General features: G+C 44.9%; 1 protein-coding gene across 1 annotated transcript in view; it reads left to right on the top strand.

Annotated features, from left to right (window-relative positions):
- Positions 1-20496, top strand: part of LOC137320383 (otogelin-like protein) — a 160959-nt gene that overhangs the window by 75180 nt on the left and 65283 nt on the right. Inside the window, exons 7-9 of the mRNA XM_067982083.1 lie at positions 1698-1817; positions 16047-16155; positions 17536-17582. Of these exons, the coding sequence (XP_067838184.1) occupies positions 1698-1817; positions 16047-16155; positions 17536-17582 (276 nt within the window). The remainder of the gene's footprint in view (positions 1-1697; positions 1818-16046; positions 16156-17535; positions 17583-20496) is intronic.

Below are 20496 nucleotides of genomic sequence, written 5' to 3'. Positions count from 1 at the left end.
TTTAACATCAGTTGTAGGGAAGTTATTGGAATTTATCATCAAAGACAGTGACTGAGCACTTGGACAACTATGAGCTGATCAAAGAGAGCCATTATGGATTTGTGAAGGGTAGGCCATGTCTGACTAATCTAATTAAATTTCGAGGAGGTCACTAGCATGGTGGATGGAGGCGTTTCTATATGGACTTTCAGTAGGTATTTGATCAGGATCTGCACAAGAAATTATTGGCAAAATGGAAAATTCATGGAATTGGAGATAACCTTGTCACATGGGTCAGTAATTGGTAGGGAGGTAGGAGACAGAGAATAGGGATAAAAGGAATGTTCTTTGATTGGCGGTATGTGATAAGTGGTGTTCCCCAGGGATCAACTTATCTCCATTTATATTAATGTCCTGGATGAAGGAACAGAGAGTTGTACATCCAAATTTGCAAACGACACTTAGGAGGCACAGTAAGTCGTGTAGGTGGGCGCAAGAAGTTACAAAGGGACATAGACTAAGTGAGTGGGCAAAAGTATGGCAGATGGAGTTCAATGTGTGTAAGTGTGACGTCATCTACTTTGGATCCCAACAAGACATATTGGAATAATTTCTTCATAATGAGAGATTAGGAGCTGTGGAGGAGCAAAAGGATTTGGGTGTCCATATACACAGGTCACTGAAAGCTAGTGCACAGGTATAAAAAGTAATCAAAAAGGCTGATGGAATGTAGGTCTTTATCTCAAGAGGGCTGGAAGACAAAAGTGAGGAAGTGATGCTTCAGTTGTACAAAGTCTTAGTCAGACTCCATCTGGAGCACTGTGTTCAGTTTTGGGTACCGCACCTCAGGAAGGATATATTGGCCTTGGAAGGGGTACAGCACTGATTCACCAGAATGATACCGGGGCTTAGAGGATTAAATTATAAGGACATTTTGCATAAACTTGGTTTGTATTCCTTAAGTTTAGAGGGTTGAGGGGTGATCTAATCGAGATGTTTATAATGATTAAAGGGATTAGATAGAGTAGGTACAGAGAAACTATTTCCTCTGGTGGGGGAATGCAGAACAAGAGGGCTCAACCTTAAAATTAGAGTTAGGCCATTTAGGAGTGAAATTAGGAATCATTTTTTCACACAATGGGTAGTGGAAATATGGAATTATTTCCCCCCCCCCAAAGGCTATGGATGCTGGGGGCCAATTGAAATTTTCAAGACTGAGATTGATAGATTTTTGTTAGGTAGGGTATCAAGAGATATGCAACAAAGATGGGTAAATGGAGTTGAGGTACAGACCTAACTGAAAGGCAGAACAGGCTCAAGTGGTTGAATGGCCTCCTCCTGTACCTGTGTTCCAATTAGAAAAGCTTAATCAGAAGCACTATTTTTGGTGAAACCTTGACTGCATGTCACATGGACATAGGTACAAACTAGTAAAAGGCAACTTCTGACTAATATTAAGAAGCACTTCACACAAAGATTAATTAATCCTGGAACAGTCTTCCATACAGAGCTAAAATCTTTCAGCTAAATGCTGTGAATTGGGGACTACAGGTTCTAAAGGAGGATGAGCTTCCCTCAGCTTTACTTATCTTGGTGATCCTTTGTGATTTTTGGGAAGAGACCGATTAACTTAGGCTTGCGTTTGTGGAAAGGACCACTTGAAGTCCCTCTTTGTTGACTAAAATTTTTACATTCTTGTTTCTCTGTTTGTCTCCTAGAATGCCGTGCTACTTACTATTTCAGTGTCGTTGCCAGCCTGTGTCCTACCACATGCCAAAATTACAGGAACAAGGTGCAGTGCAAGGGGCCAGGTCTCTTAGGATGTGTTTGTCCTGATGGTAAGGCAAAATATAATTGTATGGAAATAAAAGAGATAATTTTGCAAAGCTTTTCTGCGGGCTTGGAGCCTCACCAGATGTGAGTGTGAGTTGGATTTAGGGCAATAACACTATGGGCTAAATTTTCCACTTTTGCTTTTCCAGCACACAGCCTCACCTGCTAAGAGTGCACATTGGGAAATCACACATGTGCCAGCCCCTGATTTTCCATCCATTAACTATATAATCAACAGAAATCATGAGATGTGCACATGCAGTTTCCCAACATGTACTCCTTGCAGATGAAGCTTTGTGCCTGTAATGCAAAAGCAGAAAATTTATCCTCGCAACAATGATTCTGACCCACGCATGGTGCTGGCAAAATCACCACATTAGTCTTTCTGAGCTAGATTGTATTTTGTGTTTGTGGTTGGATTTCAGTGTGTGCATATGTATCATAATATCACAGTAGGTACTGCACAGGAGGAGGCCATTCGACCTATCGTGCATGTGCCGGCTTTTTGAAAGAGCTATCCAATTAGTCCCATTCTCCTGCTCTTTCCCCTTAGCTCTGTAAATTTTTTCCTGACAAGTATTTATCCAGTTCCCTTTTGTTACTATTACTGTTGAATCTTACTATTGAATCTGGTTCCACCACACTTTCAGGCAGTGCATCCCAGATCATTACAACTCGCTGCACAAAAACATGATTCCTCATGTTGCCTCTGGCTCTTTTGCCAATCACCTTCAATCTGTGTTCTCTGGTTACTGACCCTTCTGTCACTGGAAGCATTTTCTCCTTATTTACTCCATCAAAACCGTTCATGATTTTGAACACCTTGATCAAACCTTCTCTGAACTTTCTCTGTTCTAAGGAGAACATAATAAATAGGCATAGGAGTAAGCCATACGGCCCCTCGAGCCTGCTCCACCATTCAATCAGATCATGGCTGATCTTCGACCTCAACTCCACTTTCCCGCCCGATCCCCATATCCCTTGATTCCCCTAGGGTCCAAAAATCTATCCATCTCAGCCTTAAATATATTCAATGACTCAGCATCCACAGATCTCTGGGGCAGAGAATTCCAAAAATTCACAACTCTCTGCATGAAGAAATTCCTCCTCAGCTCAGCATTGAATGGCCGACCCCTTATCCTGAGACTATGCCCCCTAGTTCTAGACTCTCCAGCCAGGGGAAACAATCTCTCAGCATCGACCCTGTCAAGCCCCCTCCTAATCTTATATTTTTCAATGAGATCAGCTCTCATTCTTCTAAACTCCAGAGAGTATAGGCCCATTCCACTCAACCTCTCTTCATAGAACAACCCTCTCACCCCAGGAATTAATCCAGTGAACCTTCATTGCACCACCTCGAAGGCAAGTATATCCTTCCTTAGATACGCAATACTCCAGGCGAGGTCTCACTAAAGCTCTGTACAACTGTAGTAAGACGTCCTTACTCTTGTACTCCAACCCCCTTGCAATAAAGGCCAACTTGCCATTTGCTTTCCGAATTGCCTGCCATACCTGAATACTAACTTTTGTGTTTCTTGTACGAGGACGCAAGTCTCTCTGACCACTAACATTTAATAAGAACATAAGAACATAAGAAATAGGAGCAGGAGTACGCCAATCGGCTCCTCGAGCCTGCTCTGCCATTCAATAAGATCATGGCTGATCTGATCCTAACCTCAAATCTAAATTCATGTCCAATTTCCTGCCCGCTCCCCGTAACCCCTAATTCCCTTTACTTCTAGGAAACTGTCTATTTCTGTTTTAAATATATTTAATGATGTAGCTTCCACAGCTTCCTGGGGCAGCAAATTCCACAGACCTACTACCCTCTGAGTGAAGAAGTTTCTCCTCATCTCAGTTTTGAAAGAGCAGCCCCTTATTCTAAGATTGTGCCCCCTCGTTCTAGTTTCACCCATCCTTGGGAACATCCTTACCGCATCCACCCGATCAAGCCCCTTCACAATCTTATATGTTTCAATAAGATCACCTCTCATTCTTCTGAACTCCAATGATTAGAGACCCAATCTACTCAACCTCTCCTCATATGTCCACCCCCTCATCCCCGGGATTAACCGAGTGAACCTTCTTTGTACTGCCTCGAGAGCAAGTATGTCTTTTCTTAAGTATGGACACCAAAACTGTATGCAGTATTCCAGGTGCGGTCTCACCAATACCTTAAATAACTGCAGCAATACCTCCCTGTTTTTATATTCTATCCCACTAGCAATAAAAGCCAACATTCCGTTGGCCTTCTTGGTCACCTGCTGCACCTGCATACTAACTTTTTGATTTTCTTGCACTAGGACCCCCAGATCCCTTTGTACTGCAGTACTTTCCAGTCTCTCGCCATTAAGAAAATAACTTGCTCTCTGATTATTCCTGCCAAAGTGCATAACCTCACATTTTCCAATATTGTATTGCATCTGCCAAATCTCCGCCCACTCACCCAGCCTGTCGCGATCCCCTTGCAGGTTTTTTATGTCCTCCTCACTCTCTACTTTCCCTCCCATCTTTGTATCATCTGCAAACTTTGATAGGTTACACTCGGTCCCCTCCTCCAAATCGTCAATATAGATTGTAAAAAGTTGGGGACCCAGCACCGACCCCTGCGGAACACCACTGGCTACTGGTTGCCAGTCCGAGAATGTACCATTTATCCCAACTCTCTGCTTCCTGTTAGATAACCAATCCTCCACCCATGCCAGAATATTACCCCCAATCCAGTGATTCTTTATCTTGAGCAATAATCTTTTATGTGGCACCTTGTCGAATGCCTTCTGGAAGTCTAAATACACTACGTCCACTGGTTCCCCTTTATCCACCCTGTACGTTACGTCCTCAAAGAACTCAAGCAAATTTGTCAGACATGACTTCCCCTTCATAAAGCCATGCTGACTTTGTCCTATTAAATTATGTTTATCCAAATGTTCCGCTACTGTCTCCTTAATAATAGACTCCAAAATTTTACCCACCACAGATGTTAGGCTAACTGGTCTATAATTTCCAGCCTTCTGCCTACTACCCTTTTTAAATAAGAGTGTTACATTAGCAGTTTTCCAATCTGCCGGGACCTTTGTCGAGTCCAGAGAATTTTGGAAAATTATTACCAAAGCATCCACAATCCCGACTGCCACTTCCCTCAAGACCCTCGGATGTAAGCCATCAGGTCCAGGGGATTTATCCGCCTTGAGTCCCATTAATTTACTGAGTACCAATTCCTTAGTGATTTTAATCGTATTTAGCTCCTCCCCCCCTCGAGCCCCCTGTTTGTCCAGTGTTGGGATATTCTTAGTGTCCTCTACCGTAAAGACTGAAACAAAATATTTGTTCAGCATTTTTGCCATCTCCATGTTTCCCACCATTAATTTCCCGGTCTCATCCTCTAAGGGACCTACGTTTGCCTTAGCCACCCTTTTTCTTTTTATATAACTATAGAAACTCTTGCTATCTGTTTTTATATTTTTTGCTAATTTATTTTCATAATCTATCTTCCCTTTCTTAATCAATCCTTTAGTTACTTTTTGCTGTCTTTTGAAGACTTCCCAATCTTCTATCCTCCCACTAAGTTTGGCTACCTTATATGTCCTTGTTTTTAGTCGGATACTATCCTTAATTTCTTTACTTAGCCACGGATGGCTGTCATTTCTTTTACACCCTTTTTTCCTCAGTGGAATATATATTTTTTGAAAGTTGTAAAATAACTCCTTAAATGAACACCACTGCTCATGTACCGTCTTACCCTTTAATCTATTTTCCCAGTCCACTTTAATCAATTCCGCTCTCATACCATCATAGTCTCCTTTATTCAAGCTCAGTACGCTTGTTTGAGAACCAACCTTCTCACCCTCGAATTGGATATGGAATGTAACCATGTTATGGTCACTCATTCCAAGGGGGTCCTTAACTAGGACATTATTAATTAATCCTGGCTCATTACACAGGACCAGGTCCAAGGTTGCTTGCCCCCTTGTCGGATCAGTTACATACTGCTCAAGAAATCCATCCCGAATACACTCAATAAACTCTTACTCAAGGCTGCCCTGCCCAATTTGATTTGTCCAGTTAATATGATAGTTAAAATCCCCCATAATTATAGCTGTTCCCTTATTACATGCCCCGGCTATTTCCTGATTAATACTTCTTCCAGCAGAGTTGCAACTATTAGGAGGCCGAGATACTACGCCCACTCGTGTTTTTTTCCCCTTATTATTCCTTATCTCTACCCAAACTGTTTCATTGTCCTGATCCTTTGTCCCAATATCATTTCTCTGTATTACAGTGATTCCTTCCTTTATTAACATAGCCACCCCACCTCCCCTTCCTTCCTGCCTGTCCTTCCTGATTGTTAAATACCCTTGTAAACAATTTTACAACACCAAGTTATAGTCCAGCAATTTTATTTTAAATTCACAAGCTTTCGGAGATTTTCTCCTTCCTCAGGCAAATGTTTCAAGAGCTCCTTGAAGCCTACGCATTTATACATATTGAACAATACATGGTGTTTACAGACTGCCCCTGCAACTGCCCGTTGCCAAGGCAATCACCGTGTTCAGACAGAGAGGTGTCGCCTGCAGAACCCCCGAATACACATTCAACAAAAAAACAAACAGGGAAAAAAAACAGAGAAAAAAAAACACAGAGAGAGGCAGAAACATCCGGAAGGCAGAGAGAGCCAGCAAATGACCCATTATATTAAAAACAGATAACATTTGTTCGCTGGTGGGGTAACGTGTAGCGTGACATGAACCCAAGATCCCGGTTGAGGCCGTCCTCATGGGTGCGGAACTTGGCTATCAATTTCTGCTCGACGATTTTGCGTTGTCGTGTGTCTCGAAGGCCGCCTTGGAGTACGCTTACCCGAAGGTCGGTGGATGAATGTCCATGACTGCTGAAGTGTTCCCCGACTGGGAGGGAACCCTCCTGTTTGGCGATTGTTGCGCGGTGTCCGTTCATCCGTTGTCGCAGCGTCTGCATGGTCTCGCCAATGTACCATGCTCTGGGGCATCCTTTCCTGCAACGTATGAGGTAGACAACTTTGGCCGAGTCACAGGAGTATGAACCATGCACCTGGTGGGTGGTGTCATCTCGTGTGATGGTGGTATCTGTGTCGATGATCTGGCATGTCTTGCAGAGGTTACCGTGGCAGGGTTGTGTGGCGTCGTGGACGCTGTTCTCTTGAAAGCTGGGTAATTTGCTGCGAACGATGGTCTGTTTGAGGTTGGGTGGCTGTTTAAAGGCGAGTAGTGGAGGTGTGGGGATGGCCATAGCGAGGTGTTTGTCCTCATTGATGACATGTTGAAGGCTGCGGAGAACATGGCGTAGTTTCTCCGCTCCGGGGAAGTACTGGACGACAAAGGGTACTCTGTTGGTTGCGTCCCGTGTTAGTCTCCTGAGGAGGTCTATGCGATTTTTTGCTGTGGCCCGTCGGAACTGTCGATCGATGAGTCGAGCGTCATATCCCGTTCTTACTAGGGCGTCTTTCAGCGTCTGTAGGTGTCCATCGCGTTCCTCCTCGTCTGAGCAGACCCTGTGTATTCGCAGGGCCTGTCCATAGGGGATGGCCTCTTTGACGTGGTTAGGGTGGAAGCTGGAAAAGTGGAGCATCGTGAGGTTGTCCGTGGGCTTGCGGTAGAGTGAGGTGCTGAGGTGCCCGTCTTTGATGGAGATTCGTGTGTCCAAGAAAGAAACTGATTCTGAGGAGTCGTCCATGGTGAGCTTGATGGTGGGATGGAACTTGTTGATGTTATCGTGTAGTCTCTTTAGTGATTCCTTGCCGTGGGTCCATAGAAAGAAAATGTCGTCGATGTATCTGGTGTATAGTGTTGGTTGGAGGTCTTGTGCAGTGAAGAAGTCCTGCTCGAACTTGTGCATGAAAATGTTGGCGTATTGGGGTGCGAATTTGGTCCCCATGGCTGTTCCGTGTGTTTGGGTAAAGAACTGGTTATCGAAGGTGAAGACATTGTGATCCCTGGCATATAATACCCTGGCATATTTAATTCCCAGTCCCTGGCATATAATACCCTGGCATATTTAATTCCCAGTCATTGTCACCCTGCAGCCATGTTTCTGTAATGGCCACAAGATCATTCCCATACGTAGTTATTTGTGCTGTTAACTCGTCCATTTTGTTACGAATGCTACGTACATTCAGATAAAGAACTTTCAAATATGTTTTGTGACACTTCGTTCCTGCTTTTTCCTTTTTTAACACTTTACCTTTTACTCCATACCTTCTGTCCCTTCCTGACACGCTTTCCTCTGTCTCCCTGCTCAGGTTCCCAACCCCCTGCCACAGCTTTGATGCTGGGTTAATCGCCTTACGCCTTCTAGTTTTTGTTTTATCTGTCGTGCCTAAAGTGCACTTTCTTTCCGCTGCTCTACGCTTTTCCCTTTCACTTGTTCTTGAACAACTGTTTGTACTATTTGTGTTGTAGATTTGCCCTGGGTCTTCCCCTCTCTTGCTGCTCTCAACTTTATTCTCTTCTGACTCCCTGCTCAGGTTCCCATCCCCCTGCCACTCTCGTTTAAACCTTCCCCAACAGCACTAGCAAACACCCCCGCGAGGACATTGGTCCCGGTCCTGCTCGGGTGTAACCCGTCACGCTTGTACAGGTCCCACCTTCCCCAGAACCGGTCCCAATGTCCCAGGAATCTAAATCCCTCTCTCCTACACCATCCCTGCAGCCACGCATTCATCCTGTCTATTCTCCTGTTCCTATACTCACTAGCACGTGGCACCGGTAGTAATCCTGAGATCACTACCTTTGAAGTCCTGCTTTTTAATTTATCTCCTAACTCCTTAAATTCACTTTGCAGGACCTCATCCCTTTTTTTACCTATGTCGTTGGTACCAATATAGACCACGACTACTGCTGTTCACCCTCACCCTCCAGAATGCCCTGCAGCCGCTCCGTGACATCCTTGACCCTAGCACCAGGGAGGCAACATACCATCCTGGAGTCACATTTGCGGCCGCAGAAACGCCTATCTGTTCCCCTTACAATTGAATCCCCTATCACTGTAGCCCTGCCACTCTTCTTCCTCCCCTCCTGTGCAGCAGAGCTACCCGTGGTGCCCCGAACCTGGCTCTTGCTGCTTTCCCCTGATAAGCCATATCTCCCAACAGTATCTAAAGCAGAATATCTGTTTGAGAGGGAGATGGCCCCAGGGGACTCCTGCTCTACCTGCCTAGTCCTTTTAATCTGCCTGGCAGTCACCCATTTCCTTTCTGCCATGTGTAATCTTTACCTGCGGTGTGACCCCTTCACTGAACGTGCTATCCACGATAGTCTCAGCATCGTGGATGCTCCACAGTAAATCCACCCGCAGCTCCAGCTCCGAAAGATGGTTAGCCAGTAGCTGCATCTGGACGCACTTCCTGCACACCAGGGACACTGGTAGTGTCCATGACTTCCCACATAGTGCAGGAGGAGCATATCACGGGTGCGAGCTCTGCTGCCATGACTTGCCTTAGAGTTACACTGTGTTCACCTCTCAGACTCTCCTCCCGCTCTCGGTCTCTCCTTTTATACTGTGCTCACCTCTCGGACTCTCCTGCCTCAACTGCGACGTCGCACAGTAGTTTTCTCTTGTTGCAGGTCTGCTGCTGCTTTTATCCCCACTCTCAGTCTTCTGCTGCTCAGGTCCGCCGCCTCTCTGCAGAATAAGTTAGGAAAAGCAAGGCAAAGCAGCACCTCCTTCCCCACTTCACCAAACTCCCACACTCACCAAACTCTCAGCTGACCACTCTGTGCTCCGCTGCACTCCGTGCTCGAATTCACCTTGCAGGACCTCATCCCTTTTTTTACCTATGTCGTTGGTAACGACATGGCTGTTCACCCTCCCCCTCCAGAATGCCCTGCAGCTGCTCCGTGACATCCTTGACCCTAGCACCAGGGTGGCAACATACCTTCCTGGAGTCACGTTTACGGTCGCAGAAACGCCTATCTGTTCCCCTTACAATTGAATCCCCGATCACTATAGCCCTGCCACTCTTCCTCCTCCCCTCATGTGCAGCAGAGCCACCCGTGGTGCCACGAACTTGGCTCTTGCTGCTTTCCCCTGATAAGCCATCTCCCCCAACAGTATCCAAATTGGAATATCTGTTTGAGAGAAGTGCGAGATTGTATAAATACAGAGATTAGGCAAGCATGTAACAAAGGCATAGTGGTCTTAATGGGGGACTTCAACCTTCACATCGATTGGGAAAATCAGACTAGCAACTGTCAGAAAGGTAGTGAATTTCTTGAGTGTGTCCGGGATAGTTTTCGACAGCAGTATGTCCTAGAGGCAACAAGGGGGCAAGCCATACTAGATTTAGTAATGAGTAATGTACCAGATTTAGTTAACGGCTTAACTGTGCGTGAACATCTATCCAAAAGCGATCATAATACAATCGAGTTCAATGTAGTGTTTGAAAGGGAAAAAAGTGAGTCAGCTGCTAAGATTCTCGATTTGGGTAAGGCCGACTTCAATGGGATGACAATTGTAAACAATTTTACAACACCAAGTTATAGTCCAGCAATTTTATTTTAAATTCACAAGCTTTCGGAGGCTACCTCCTTCCTCAGGTGAACGATGTGGAAATGAAATCCACTTCGTTTCCACATCGTTCACCTGAGGAAGGAGGTAGCCTCCGAAAGCTTGTGAATTTAAAATAAAGTTGCTGGACTATAACTTGGTGTTGTAAAATTGTTTACAATTGTCAACCCCAGTCCATCACCGGCATCGCCACATCAATGGGATGAGACAGAGACTGGTAAACTGGGCAACTCTGTTAATGGGTAAATCGACTGATGATCAGTGGGAAATGTTAAAAGAAACAATTAACGTGATACAGAACCGGTTTATACCCCTGTGGGGCAAGAACTCCACTTGCCAAAAAAAACAGCCATGGACAACTGAAGAGGTAAGGGACAGAAGTGTTAGTGAGGGATCACTTTGGGACCAGTGATCATAATTCCATTAGTTTTAAAATAGCTATGGAGAATGATAGGTCTGGCCCAAAAGTTAAAATTCTAAATTGGGGAAAGGCCAATTTTGATGGTATTAGACAGGAACTTTCAGAAGTTGATTGGGAGAGTCTGTTGGCAGGCAAAGCGACGTCTGGTAAGTGGGAGGCTTTCAAAAGTGTGTTAACCAGGGTTCAGGGTAAGCACATTCCTTATAAAGTGAAGGGCAAGGCTGGTAGAAGTAGGGAACCTTGGATGACTCGGGAGATTGAGGCCCTAGTCAAAAAGAAGGAGGCATATGACATGCATAGGCAGCTGGGATCAAGTGGATCCCTTGAAGAGTATAGAGATTGCCGGAGCAGAGTTAAGAGAGAAATCAGGAGGGCAAAAAGGGGACATGAGATTGCTTTGGCAGATAAGGCAAAGGAGAATCCAAAGAGCTTCTACAAATACATAAAGGGCAAAAGAGTAACTAGGGAGAGAGTAGGGCCTCTTAAGGATCAACAAGGTCATCTATGTGCGGAACCACAAGAGATGGGTGAGATCCTGAATGAATATTTCACATCGGTATTTACGGTTGAGAAAGGCATGGATGTTAGGGAACTTGGGGAAATAAATAGTGATGTCTTGAGGAGTGTACATATTACAGAGAGGGAGGTGCTGGAAGTGTTAACGCGCATCAAGGTAGATAAATCTCCGGGACCTGATGAAATGTATCCCAGGACGTTATGGGAGGTTAGGGAGGAAATTGCGGGTCCCCTAGCAGAGATATTTGAATCATCGACAGCTACAGGTGAGGTGCCTGAAGATTGGAGGGTAGCAAATGTTGTGCGTTTGTTTAAGAAGGGCGGCAGGGAAAAGCCTGGGAACTACAGACCGGTGAGCTTGACATCTGTAGTGGGTAAGTTGTTAGAGGGTATTCTGAGAGACAGGATCTACAGGCATTTGGAGAGGCAGGGACTGATTAGGAACAGTCAGCATGGTTTTGTGAGAGGAAAATCATGTCTCACGAATTTGATTGAGTTTTTTGAAGGGGTAACCAAGAAGATAGATGAGGGCTGTGCAGTAGACGTGGTCTACATGGACTTTAGCTAAGCCTTTGACAAGGTACCGCATGGTAGGTTGTTACATAAGGTTAAATCTCACGGGATCCAAGGTGAGGTAGCCAATTGGATACAAAATTGGATTGACGACAGAAGACAGAGGGCGGTGTGCCTCAGGGATCGGTGCTGGGTCCGCTGTTATTTGTTATTTATATTAATGATTTGGATGAGAATTTAGGAGGCATGGTTAGTAAGTTTGCAGATGTCACCAAGATTGGTGGCATCGTGGACAGTGAAGAAGGTTATCTAGGATTGCAACGGGATCTTGATAAATTGGGCCAGTGGGCCGATGAATGGCAGATGGAGTTTAATTTAGATAAATGTGAGGTGATGCATTTTGGTAGATCGAATCGGGCCAGGACCTACTCCGTTAATGGTAGGGCGTTGGGGAGAGTTATAGAACAAAGAGATCTAGGAGTACAGGTTCATAGCTCCTTGAAAGTGGAGTCACAGGTGGATAGGGTGGTGAAGAAGGCATTCAGCATGCTTGGTTTCATTGGTCAGAACATTGAATACAGGAGTTGGGATGTCTTGTTGAAGTTGTACAAGACATTAGTAAGGCCACACTTGGAATACTGTGTACAGTTCTGGTCACCCTATTATAGAAAGGATATTATTAAACTAGAAAGAGTGCAGAAAAGATTTACTAGGATGCTACCGGGACTTGATGGTTTGACTTATAGGGAGAGGTTGGATAGACTGAGACTTTTTTCCCTGGAGAGTAGGAGGTTAAGGGGTGATCTTATAGAAGTCTATAAAATAATGAGGGGCATAGATAAGGTAGATAGTCAAAATCTTTTCCCAAAGGTGGGGGAGTCTATAACGAGCGGACATCGATTTAAGGTGAGAGGGGAGAGATACAAAAGGGTCCAGAGGGGCAGTTTTTTCACTCAAAGGGTGGTGAGTGTCTGGAACGAGCTGCCAGAGGCAGTAGTAGAGGCGGGTACAATTTTGTCTCTTAAAAAGCATTTGGACAGATGGGTATAGAGGGATATGGGCCAAGTGCAGGCAATTGGGACTAGCTTAGTGGTATAAACTGGGCGACATGGACATGTTGGGCCGAAGGGCCTGTTTCCATGTTGTAAACTTCTATGATTCTTGTATAAGACATAAGGAAAGGGCATACAAAAAGGCAAAAAATGGCACAGAACCTGGCGAATGGGAAAGATACAAAGATCAACAAAGGGTCACAAAACAGATCGTAAAAAGAGAGTATGAAAAGAAACTTGCAAGGGATATCAAAACCAATACGAAGAACTTTTATAGTTATATTAGGAAGAAGTGGGTGGTCAGGAGCAGTGTTGGCCCCTTAAAAACTGAAAGTGGGGATATTGTCATTGACAATGGGGAAATGGCGGACATGTTGAACAATTACTTTGCGTCAGTATTTACAGTGGAAAAAGAGGATAGCATGCCGTAAATTCCAAGAAAACTAATATTGAATCGGGGACAGGGACTCAATAAAATTAACATAAGTAAAGCAACAGTAATGAAGAAAATAATAGCACTAAAGAGTGACAAATCCCCAGGACCAGATGGTTTCCATCCCAGGGTTTTAAAGGAAGTAGGTGAGCAGATTGCAGATGCCCGAACTATAATCTTTCAAAGTTCTCTAGATTCAGGAACAGTCCCTCCAGATTGGAAAATTGCACATGTCACTCCGCTTTTTAAGAAAGGAAAGAGAGGGAAACCAGGGAATTATAGACCAGTTAGCCGCACATCTGTTGTGGGGAAATTGCTGGAGTCTATAATTAAGGATAGGGTGACTGAACATCTTGAGAATTTTCAGTTAATCAGAGAGAGCCAGCATGGATTTGTGAAAGGTAGGTCGTGCCTGACAAACCTGATTGAATTTTTTGAAGAGGTGACTAAAGTAGTGGACATGGGAATGTCAATGGATGTTATTTATATGGACTTCCAGAAGGCATTTGATAAGGTCCCACCTAAGAGACCGTTAGCTAAGAATGAAGCCCATGGAATCGAGGGAAATGTACGGACTTGGTTAGGAAATTGGCTGAGCGAAAGGCGACAGAGAGTAGGGATAATGGGAAGGTACTCACATTGGCAGGATGTGACTAGTGGAGTCCCGCAGGGATCTGTCTTGGGACCTCAATTATTCACAATATTTATTAACGACTTAGATGAAGGCATTGAAAGTCTCATATCTAAGTTTGCCGATGACACAAAGATTGGTGGCATTGTAAGCAGTGTAGATGAAAACATAAAATTACAAAGGGATATTGATAGATGAGGTGAATGGGCAAAACTGTGGCAAATGGAATTCAATGTGGACAAATGTGAGGTCATCCACTTTGGATCAAAAAAGGATAGAACAGGGTACTTTCTAAATGGTAAAAAGTTAAAAACAGTGGATGTCCAAAGGGACTTCGGGGTTCAGGTACATATATTATTGAAGTGTCATGAACAGGTGCATAAAATAATCAATAAGGCTAATGGAATGCTGGCCTTTATATCTCGAGGACTGGAGTACAAGGGGGCAGAAGTTATGCTGCAGCTATACAAAACCCTGGTTAGACCACACCTGGAGTACTGTGAGCAGTTCTGGGCACCGCACCTTCGGAAGGACATATTTGCCTTGGATGGAGTGCAGCGTAGGTTTACTAGAATGATACCCGGACTTCAAGGGTTAAGTTACAAGGAGAGATTACACAAATTGGGGTTGTATTCTCTCGAGTTTCGAAGGTTAAGGGGTGATCTGATCGAAGTTTATAAGATATTAAGGGGAACAGATAGGGTGGATAGAGAGAAACTATTTCCGCTGGTTGGGGATTCTCGGAGTAGGGGGCACAGTCTAAAAATTAGAGCCAGACCTTTCAGGAGCGAGATTAGAAAACATTTCTACACACAAAGGGTGGTAGAAATTTGGAACTCTCTTCCGCAAACGGCAATTGATACTAGCTCAATTGCTAAATTTAAATCTGAGATAGATAGCTTTTTGGCATCACAGATCAGCCATTATCTTATCAAATGGCGGAGCAGGCATGAGGGGCTGAATGGCCTACTCCTGTTCCTATGTTCCTACCTATCTATCTATCTGTATCAATCCATCTATACATCTGTTTATCTATTTCTTTGGTAAAAACGGCAATGTTTGCTCATTTTGCCTGTTATATTTTAGATGTCATGTTCCTGACATCACACTATAGTGCTGATCTTCCTCTCTGATGCTGACCAGGAGCAATGTCAGCCCCGCGGATGTGTGTTGGGCATGCAGCATGACCACAGAGCCCAATCTTTCTGTCTGGCCTGATTTTAATACTGGAGGCATGAACCGCACATGGGGAGAGGGTGCTATTTTGGAGCACAAAAAAGGAAGTCCAGACTTCAAGGTAGCAGCAAGCTCCTAAGGCCCCAAAATGGTGGACAGGAAGCATGCACATACTTCCAACCGGAAGTGAGCCTCTTGCCATATTGGCTAAGGACAAACAAGAGACCCCCTTTACTCATGCCTGAAGCATACGTTAGGCTATTTACATATGCAAATAAGGTCCCTGCTGCAACAGTTTGCCCCGAGGCAGCCAACGCTGCCAAGATCATACGTAATCCTGTTATATCTGTTGCATTGCAGTCTTTTTTAAGTCTGTCTCCCAGGCTACTGTACATATAAGTGCCGATTTTATGAATGCATGCTTCTGGCAGTGAGCCTCACCTGCCTGGACCATATATCGGAAACATAGGAACAGGAGTAGGCCACTCAGCCCCTCGTGCCTGCTCCGCCATTTAATAAGATCATGGCTGATCTGTGATCTAACTCCATATACCTGCCTTTGGCCCATATCCCTTGATACCTTTGGTTGCCAAAAAGCTGTCTATCTCAGATTTAAATTTGGCAATTGAGCTAGTTTGCGGAAGAGAGTTCCAAATATCAGGAAGTTGTGGTGCACTCTCCATAGTTTTTCATCCATTCATTTAAATGGATAGAAAATTGTGGGGAGCATACTTGATTTTCCAAATTTCTTTTCTGGCAGGCAAGGCTGCACAGGGAGTATGTATTTGTAAAATCAGCCTGATAAAGTATATGTCACTCTTGCCAGATGTTGTGACTCACTAACCAATGCATTACGTGTTCCGGACGCTCCCAACAACCCCCGCAGATTAGCTTGTTGATCAGCTTCTATTGCCAGACTAATGACTTCCTTTTATGAATTTATGTGTTCAGATCTTGTTTCTTACAATGGGACGTGCGTCCGACCTCAGGACTGTCCGTGTTCATACAATGGAGAAGTGTTTAAAAGTGGACAGAACATCCAGTTGTTTTGCCTTAAATGGTAAGAATGTTAGCCACATAATACCAATCCTTCTCTAGTTTAAGAAATGGTCTTATTGAATCATATAATCATAGATTGTTACAGCACAGAAATAGCCCATCAAGTCAGTGTTGGCTGTTTCTCTAGACGTGAGGTAGCAGTCCAAATTTTCTGATTGTCGTTAATTTAACACTAGCGTTAACACAGTTGCACCAGCATTAAAATAACTCTGGTCAAAAAAACTTTGACTGCCTTGTTTAATTGTATTCCTGCTTGCTCCCCATACCCTATATTCTCCTTTTGCAAGCAGTTATTTAATTTCCTTTTGAAGAATTTATGGGCTCTGTTTCAACGATGGATTGTGGCAGAGAATTCCATATTTTAACCACCCTCTGTGTAAAGAAATGTTTTTCTAACCTCCCCTTTTGTTCTTTTTTGATTATTTTCCTATAATGGACAAAAACAGAATATGAGCATCCCATCAGCCTGTGCTGGATGCAAATTCAGGTGCCAGATCTGAGGGCTGTGTACAAACTCCTGCATCACCTATTCCTCTTAAAATGGACATGCTTGGGTATTTTTTGCCTTTAAATGCGTGCTGCAGCTTTCAACCTATACACTGTGATGTTAAGGCTGCAAATTATAGCCCTTTGAGGCACCAGTGGCTACAGGGTATGACACCAATAGAAATAAACAAGTGAAATGAAACAAATTACAATGTTGGAAAAAATAAAATAAAAACAAACAGTACTGGAAATACACCGAAGGCCAGTCATCAGATGTAAAAACTAAAATGTAAGTGAGCGTTTTAGTAGGTTGGTAAAAACAGTAAAAGGTAGAGGGAAGAAACAACATACTAGGATCATAGAGAGGGAGTTAATGGATAAAATGACCTGTGAACGCTTGCTTATCTTTTAGTTTTCATTTCTGATGGAGGAAATAAACCTGAAACTTGTTAACTTGTCTTTTCATTTTACAAATGCTGACTGACCTGCTGTGTATTTCCAGAGATACCATGTGCCTTACTTGGTTTGTTTAGTAGATCAAAGTTGGAGAAAACTGTGATGACCCACAGTTGAATAGCCCAATGTTACTGGTTTTTAAGACTTTCATTTGTGTATTTGACTGGCACCCTATGCAGGGTATTGGAAGGTCAGGGCCACAGTCCAACGCGCTGTACTCCAGCATGTTGCCATATTCAGGGAGGAAATGTTAAGGGCAAGAGACTAGAGAGGAAAATAGGAGAATAGCAAACAAAATACCAGCAGGAGTTTTTAAATATCAAGACTGATACAATATCTAATGAGAGATTTGGAATGAAACAATGCAACATATTGGCTACAGGAAGCATATTGTTCATTTGTCTTTCTGACATGACGCTCTTACATTTATTTTTTGCAGCAAGTGCCAAGGTGGACAGATGGATTGCAGTGACTTGGATTGCCCAGGTAGGGCTTATGCCATCTATGAACTCTGTGATGTGGAAAGAACTATATTATTTAGAATTTTTTAAGGAGTAACTTATTGGAAAGATAGAGGGAACGCAGTAGTGTATGTGGATTTTTAGAAGATGTTCGATAAGGTGGCCCTGAAATTCCTTGGGTCGGAGAAGATGGAAAGGAAGATTACTGCCCGGGTGGAGCTCGGAATTTGGGACAGAACCCGGTCATGCTGGAATTCCACTCTCTTCAATTTCCCTTTTAACTTCTGCTGGGGTGTATGGGCACACCTTCCTCCCACCCCACCAATGGAATGGCACATGGAACTCCTGGGCACTGCTTCGAGGAGCCCAGGAGATCTTTGCGCTTTAACTATCCTGCCGCAGCAGCACCCCCTCGATCCATGACGTCACCCCCTGCTGCCGCAGAGAACCGCGACCGACTAGTGTCTCGGGAACGATCAGGAGTTGGCAGCAGGGGCGATCAAGAGGCGGGATGGGGGGCAGGAGTCGGGGTTGAGGGAGGGAGAGGGAGACTGGGGAATGGGGGTTGGGGGCTGGAGGGTCAGGCGGAGAGAGGGTGATTGGGGCTTGAGCGGGGGTGCGAAATAGAGAGGAAATGGGATAGGCATGGCGCCCAGCATTTACTGCAGAGGTGGGAGTAGCAGCAGCAATATGGTGAATGGGAGTAGCACCATGAGAAGAGCAGCCCCTGAAAGGGGCGAGTGAAATCTGTGGGTAAACAGTGAAAGATTGGGGTCGATATTAACCCTCCCATGACAGGTGGGAGAGGGTCGGGGGGGGGGGGGGGGAGTGTTTAAAAATTAAAAGCAGGGAATGCGTACCTGCCTGCTGCCATTTTTACGGAGGCGGGTTGTGTGATGTGCATGTGTCCTGTTGTAGCGAGGTGGGACATATCATAATATTTAAATTAGGCTCCCGCAGTGAAGTTGGGAGCCTGATTTAAATTTAACAGTTGCTAGCTGGGTTTTCCAGGGCTCGGGAAACCCAGCATCTAAATGGAGGCGGGAGCAGCTGGCTCCAGCAACTAAGTGCTTTTTGGAGCACTCCTTGTGAGCCAGGAGGAGGAGGAGTGCTACCCCCGGCCCCTCAAGCAAACTTTTGGCCTCCCTTCTGCCGATCACGGCCTCTCCTCGCTGCTGCGATCGGCAACTCCCTCCACCAAGCCATGTTCTCCAGCCTCCTGACCTGCAATCGGCTGACCCCCCCCCCCCCACCCACAACAAGCCCCGAAATTTCCCTCCCTCCCGATTGCTGGGCTCCGAGTTCTCCCCCCCACCAAGCCCCGACCTTTCCCGATTGCTGTGGACCTGCCTCAGCCTTTCTCGTCCGGCAACCGGCCAGCCTGTCAATCTGGCCTGCTGACGGGGTGGGGGGAAACGGAAGAAAAATATGATAGAGGTCCTGCCGTTGCATTCGGCAGGACCTCCGCGTCCTCGGGATTTCCGGGTTCTCTCCATGCTGCTGCTCTCCTCCACTCCCTGTAAGTTGTTGTTTGCACTGGTGGGTGAATGGGGTAACAAGGGGACAGACACCAAAGATTCTTACTGGAAGAAACAAGAGGGAAGGGAGAAGGAAGGTTCTTGAACTGAGGCCTGTTAGAGCATGGGGTGCGTCACCACAAGTGGCTGTTGAGATAGAGACTAAAACATCATTTAAAAGGGAATGTGATAAAGATTTTAAAAGGAGGAATATAAAAGGATCTTGCGGGAATGTGGTTACATGAGAGAGTACCAGCCGAATGGCCTCCTCCTGTACCATAATTTCTCATTGTATGAAAACTCACCTTTATTGAGTCCGAGCCCAAGGAATGGTTTAGAAATGACAGTGCTGAGCTGAGTTTAGAACAACGTGCCCTGTGAGAAGTGCCCCAAACACTGCCCTTTGTACGATCTCTTGGTTTGGTTCAGGTCGGTCTGTGCCGGCTGGTTTTAACACATGAAGTCCAAGTACTGATCGGCTTTGAGTGACGCTCCCAGTTCAGAGTTGTCATCATCACACGGAACCAGAGCCCAAACCAGAGTTGAAGGAGATAGGGAGAGAGATGGAGTCTGTTAAAAGTGGTATCGACTAGGGAGCCTAATTGCACCTTGTGCAGTGTAGGGGGATTCTCGCTGTAGTTTCAGGGTGACTATCAGCAGGTTATAGGATTACTACTAGATACAGGTAGGATATCGCAGAGTTACACCTATTACTACATATTACATAGTTACATTTAATTTATCAGAGTTATTGTAGTACTGTTGGTTATGAAAAGAATCTGAGTCTTACTATTAATTATCGGTGCAATTTCAGTGAGTTACTATTAGTTAATGGTGGAATCAAAGTTTCTCCCACCTCTAGTTTCCCCTCTGCAAATTGCTCCCCTGCCTTCGGTTTTCCCCTCTTCCCTGCTTTTGGTTTCCCCTCTCCTCCTGCTCGTGGGTGGCCTCTTGCTTCTCGTACAACAGCTGCTGGCACAAAATTACAAGCAAAAATGCTCAACTACAGGGGACCCAACCTTTATAAGGTAAATGCAATAACATTTGCAGATGTCATGTGATCAGATGCCATGTAGTCAGAATGTCACGTGATCAGATGCCATATGGTCAGAATGTCACGTGATCAAACCTCTAGGAATGCCTTCAACCAGAGTTGGCAACCCTAGGCCTGGTGCCTGAAACAAGCGTTAGCTCATTTGCATGTGCAAATGAGGGGCCTAACGTCTGTTTGATGCCCCCTTTACCAAATTGGTTTGCTCTGAGCGCATTTGGCTGCATTTAGGAAAACCAGGTTTACAAGCGGCTTAACCAGCGGTTCTTAAAGGCAAGCCTCCACCAAAAAGTTAAGTTTTTAAAAAATACTTACCTGAATGTGAAGCTGGGAGGTGCAGGAGTGCTGCTCCTGGCCCCACATTAAAACCA

Source organism: Heptranchias perlo, chromosome 4, assembly GCF_035084215.1.
Source record: "Heptranchias perlo isolate sHepPer1 chromosome 4, sHepPer1.hap1, whole genome shotgun sequence".
Taxonomy (NCBI): domain Eukaryota; kingdom Metazoa; phylum Chordata; class Chondrichthyes; order Hexanchiformes; family Hexanchidae; genus Heptranchias; species Heptranchias perlo.
This window is presented reverse-complemented; position numbering and strand designations above follow the sequence as displayed.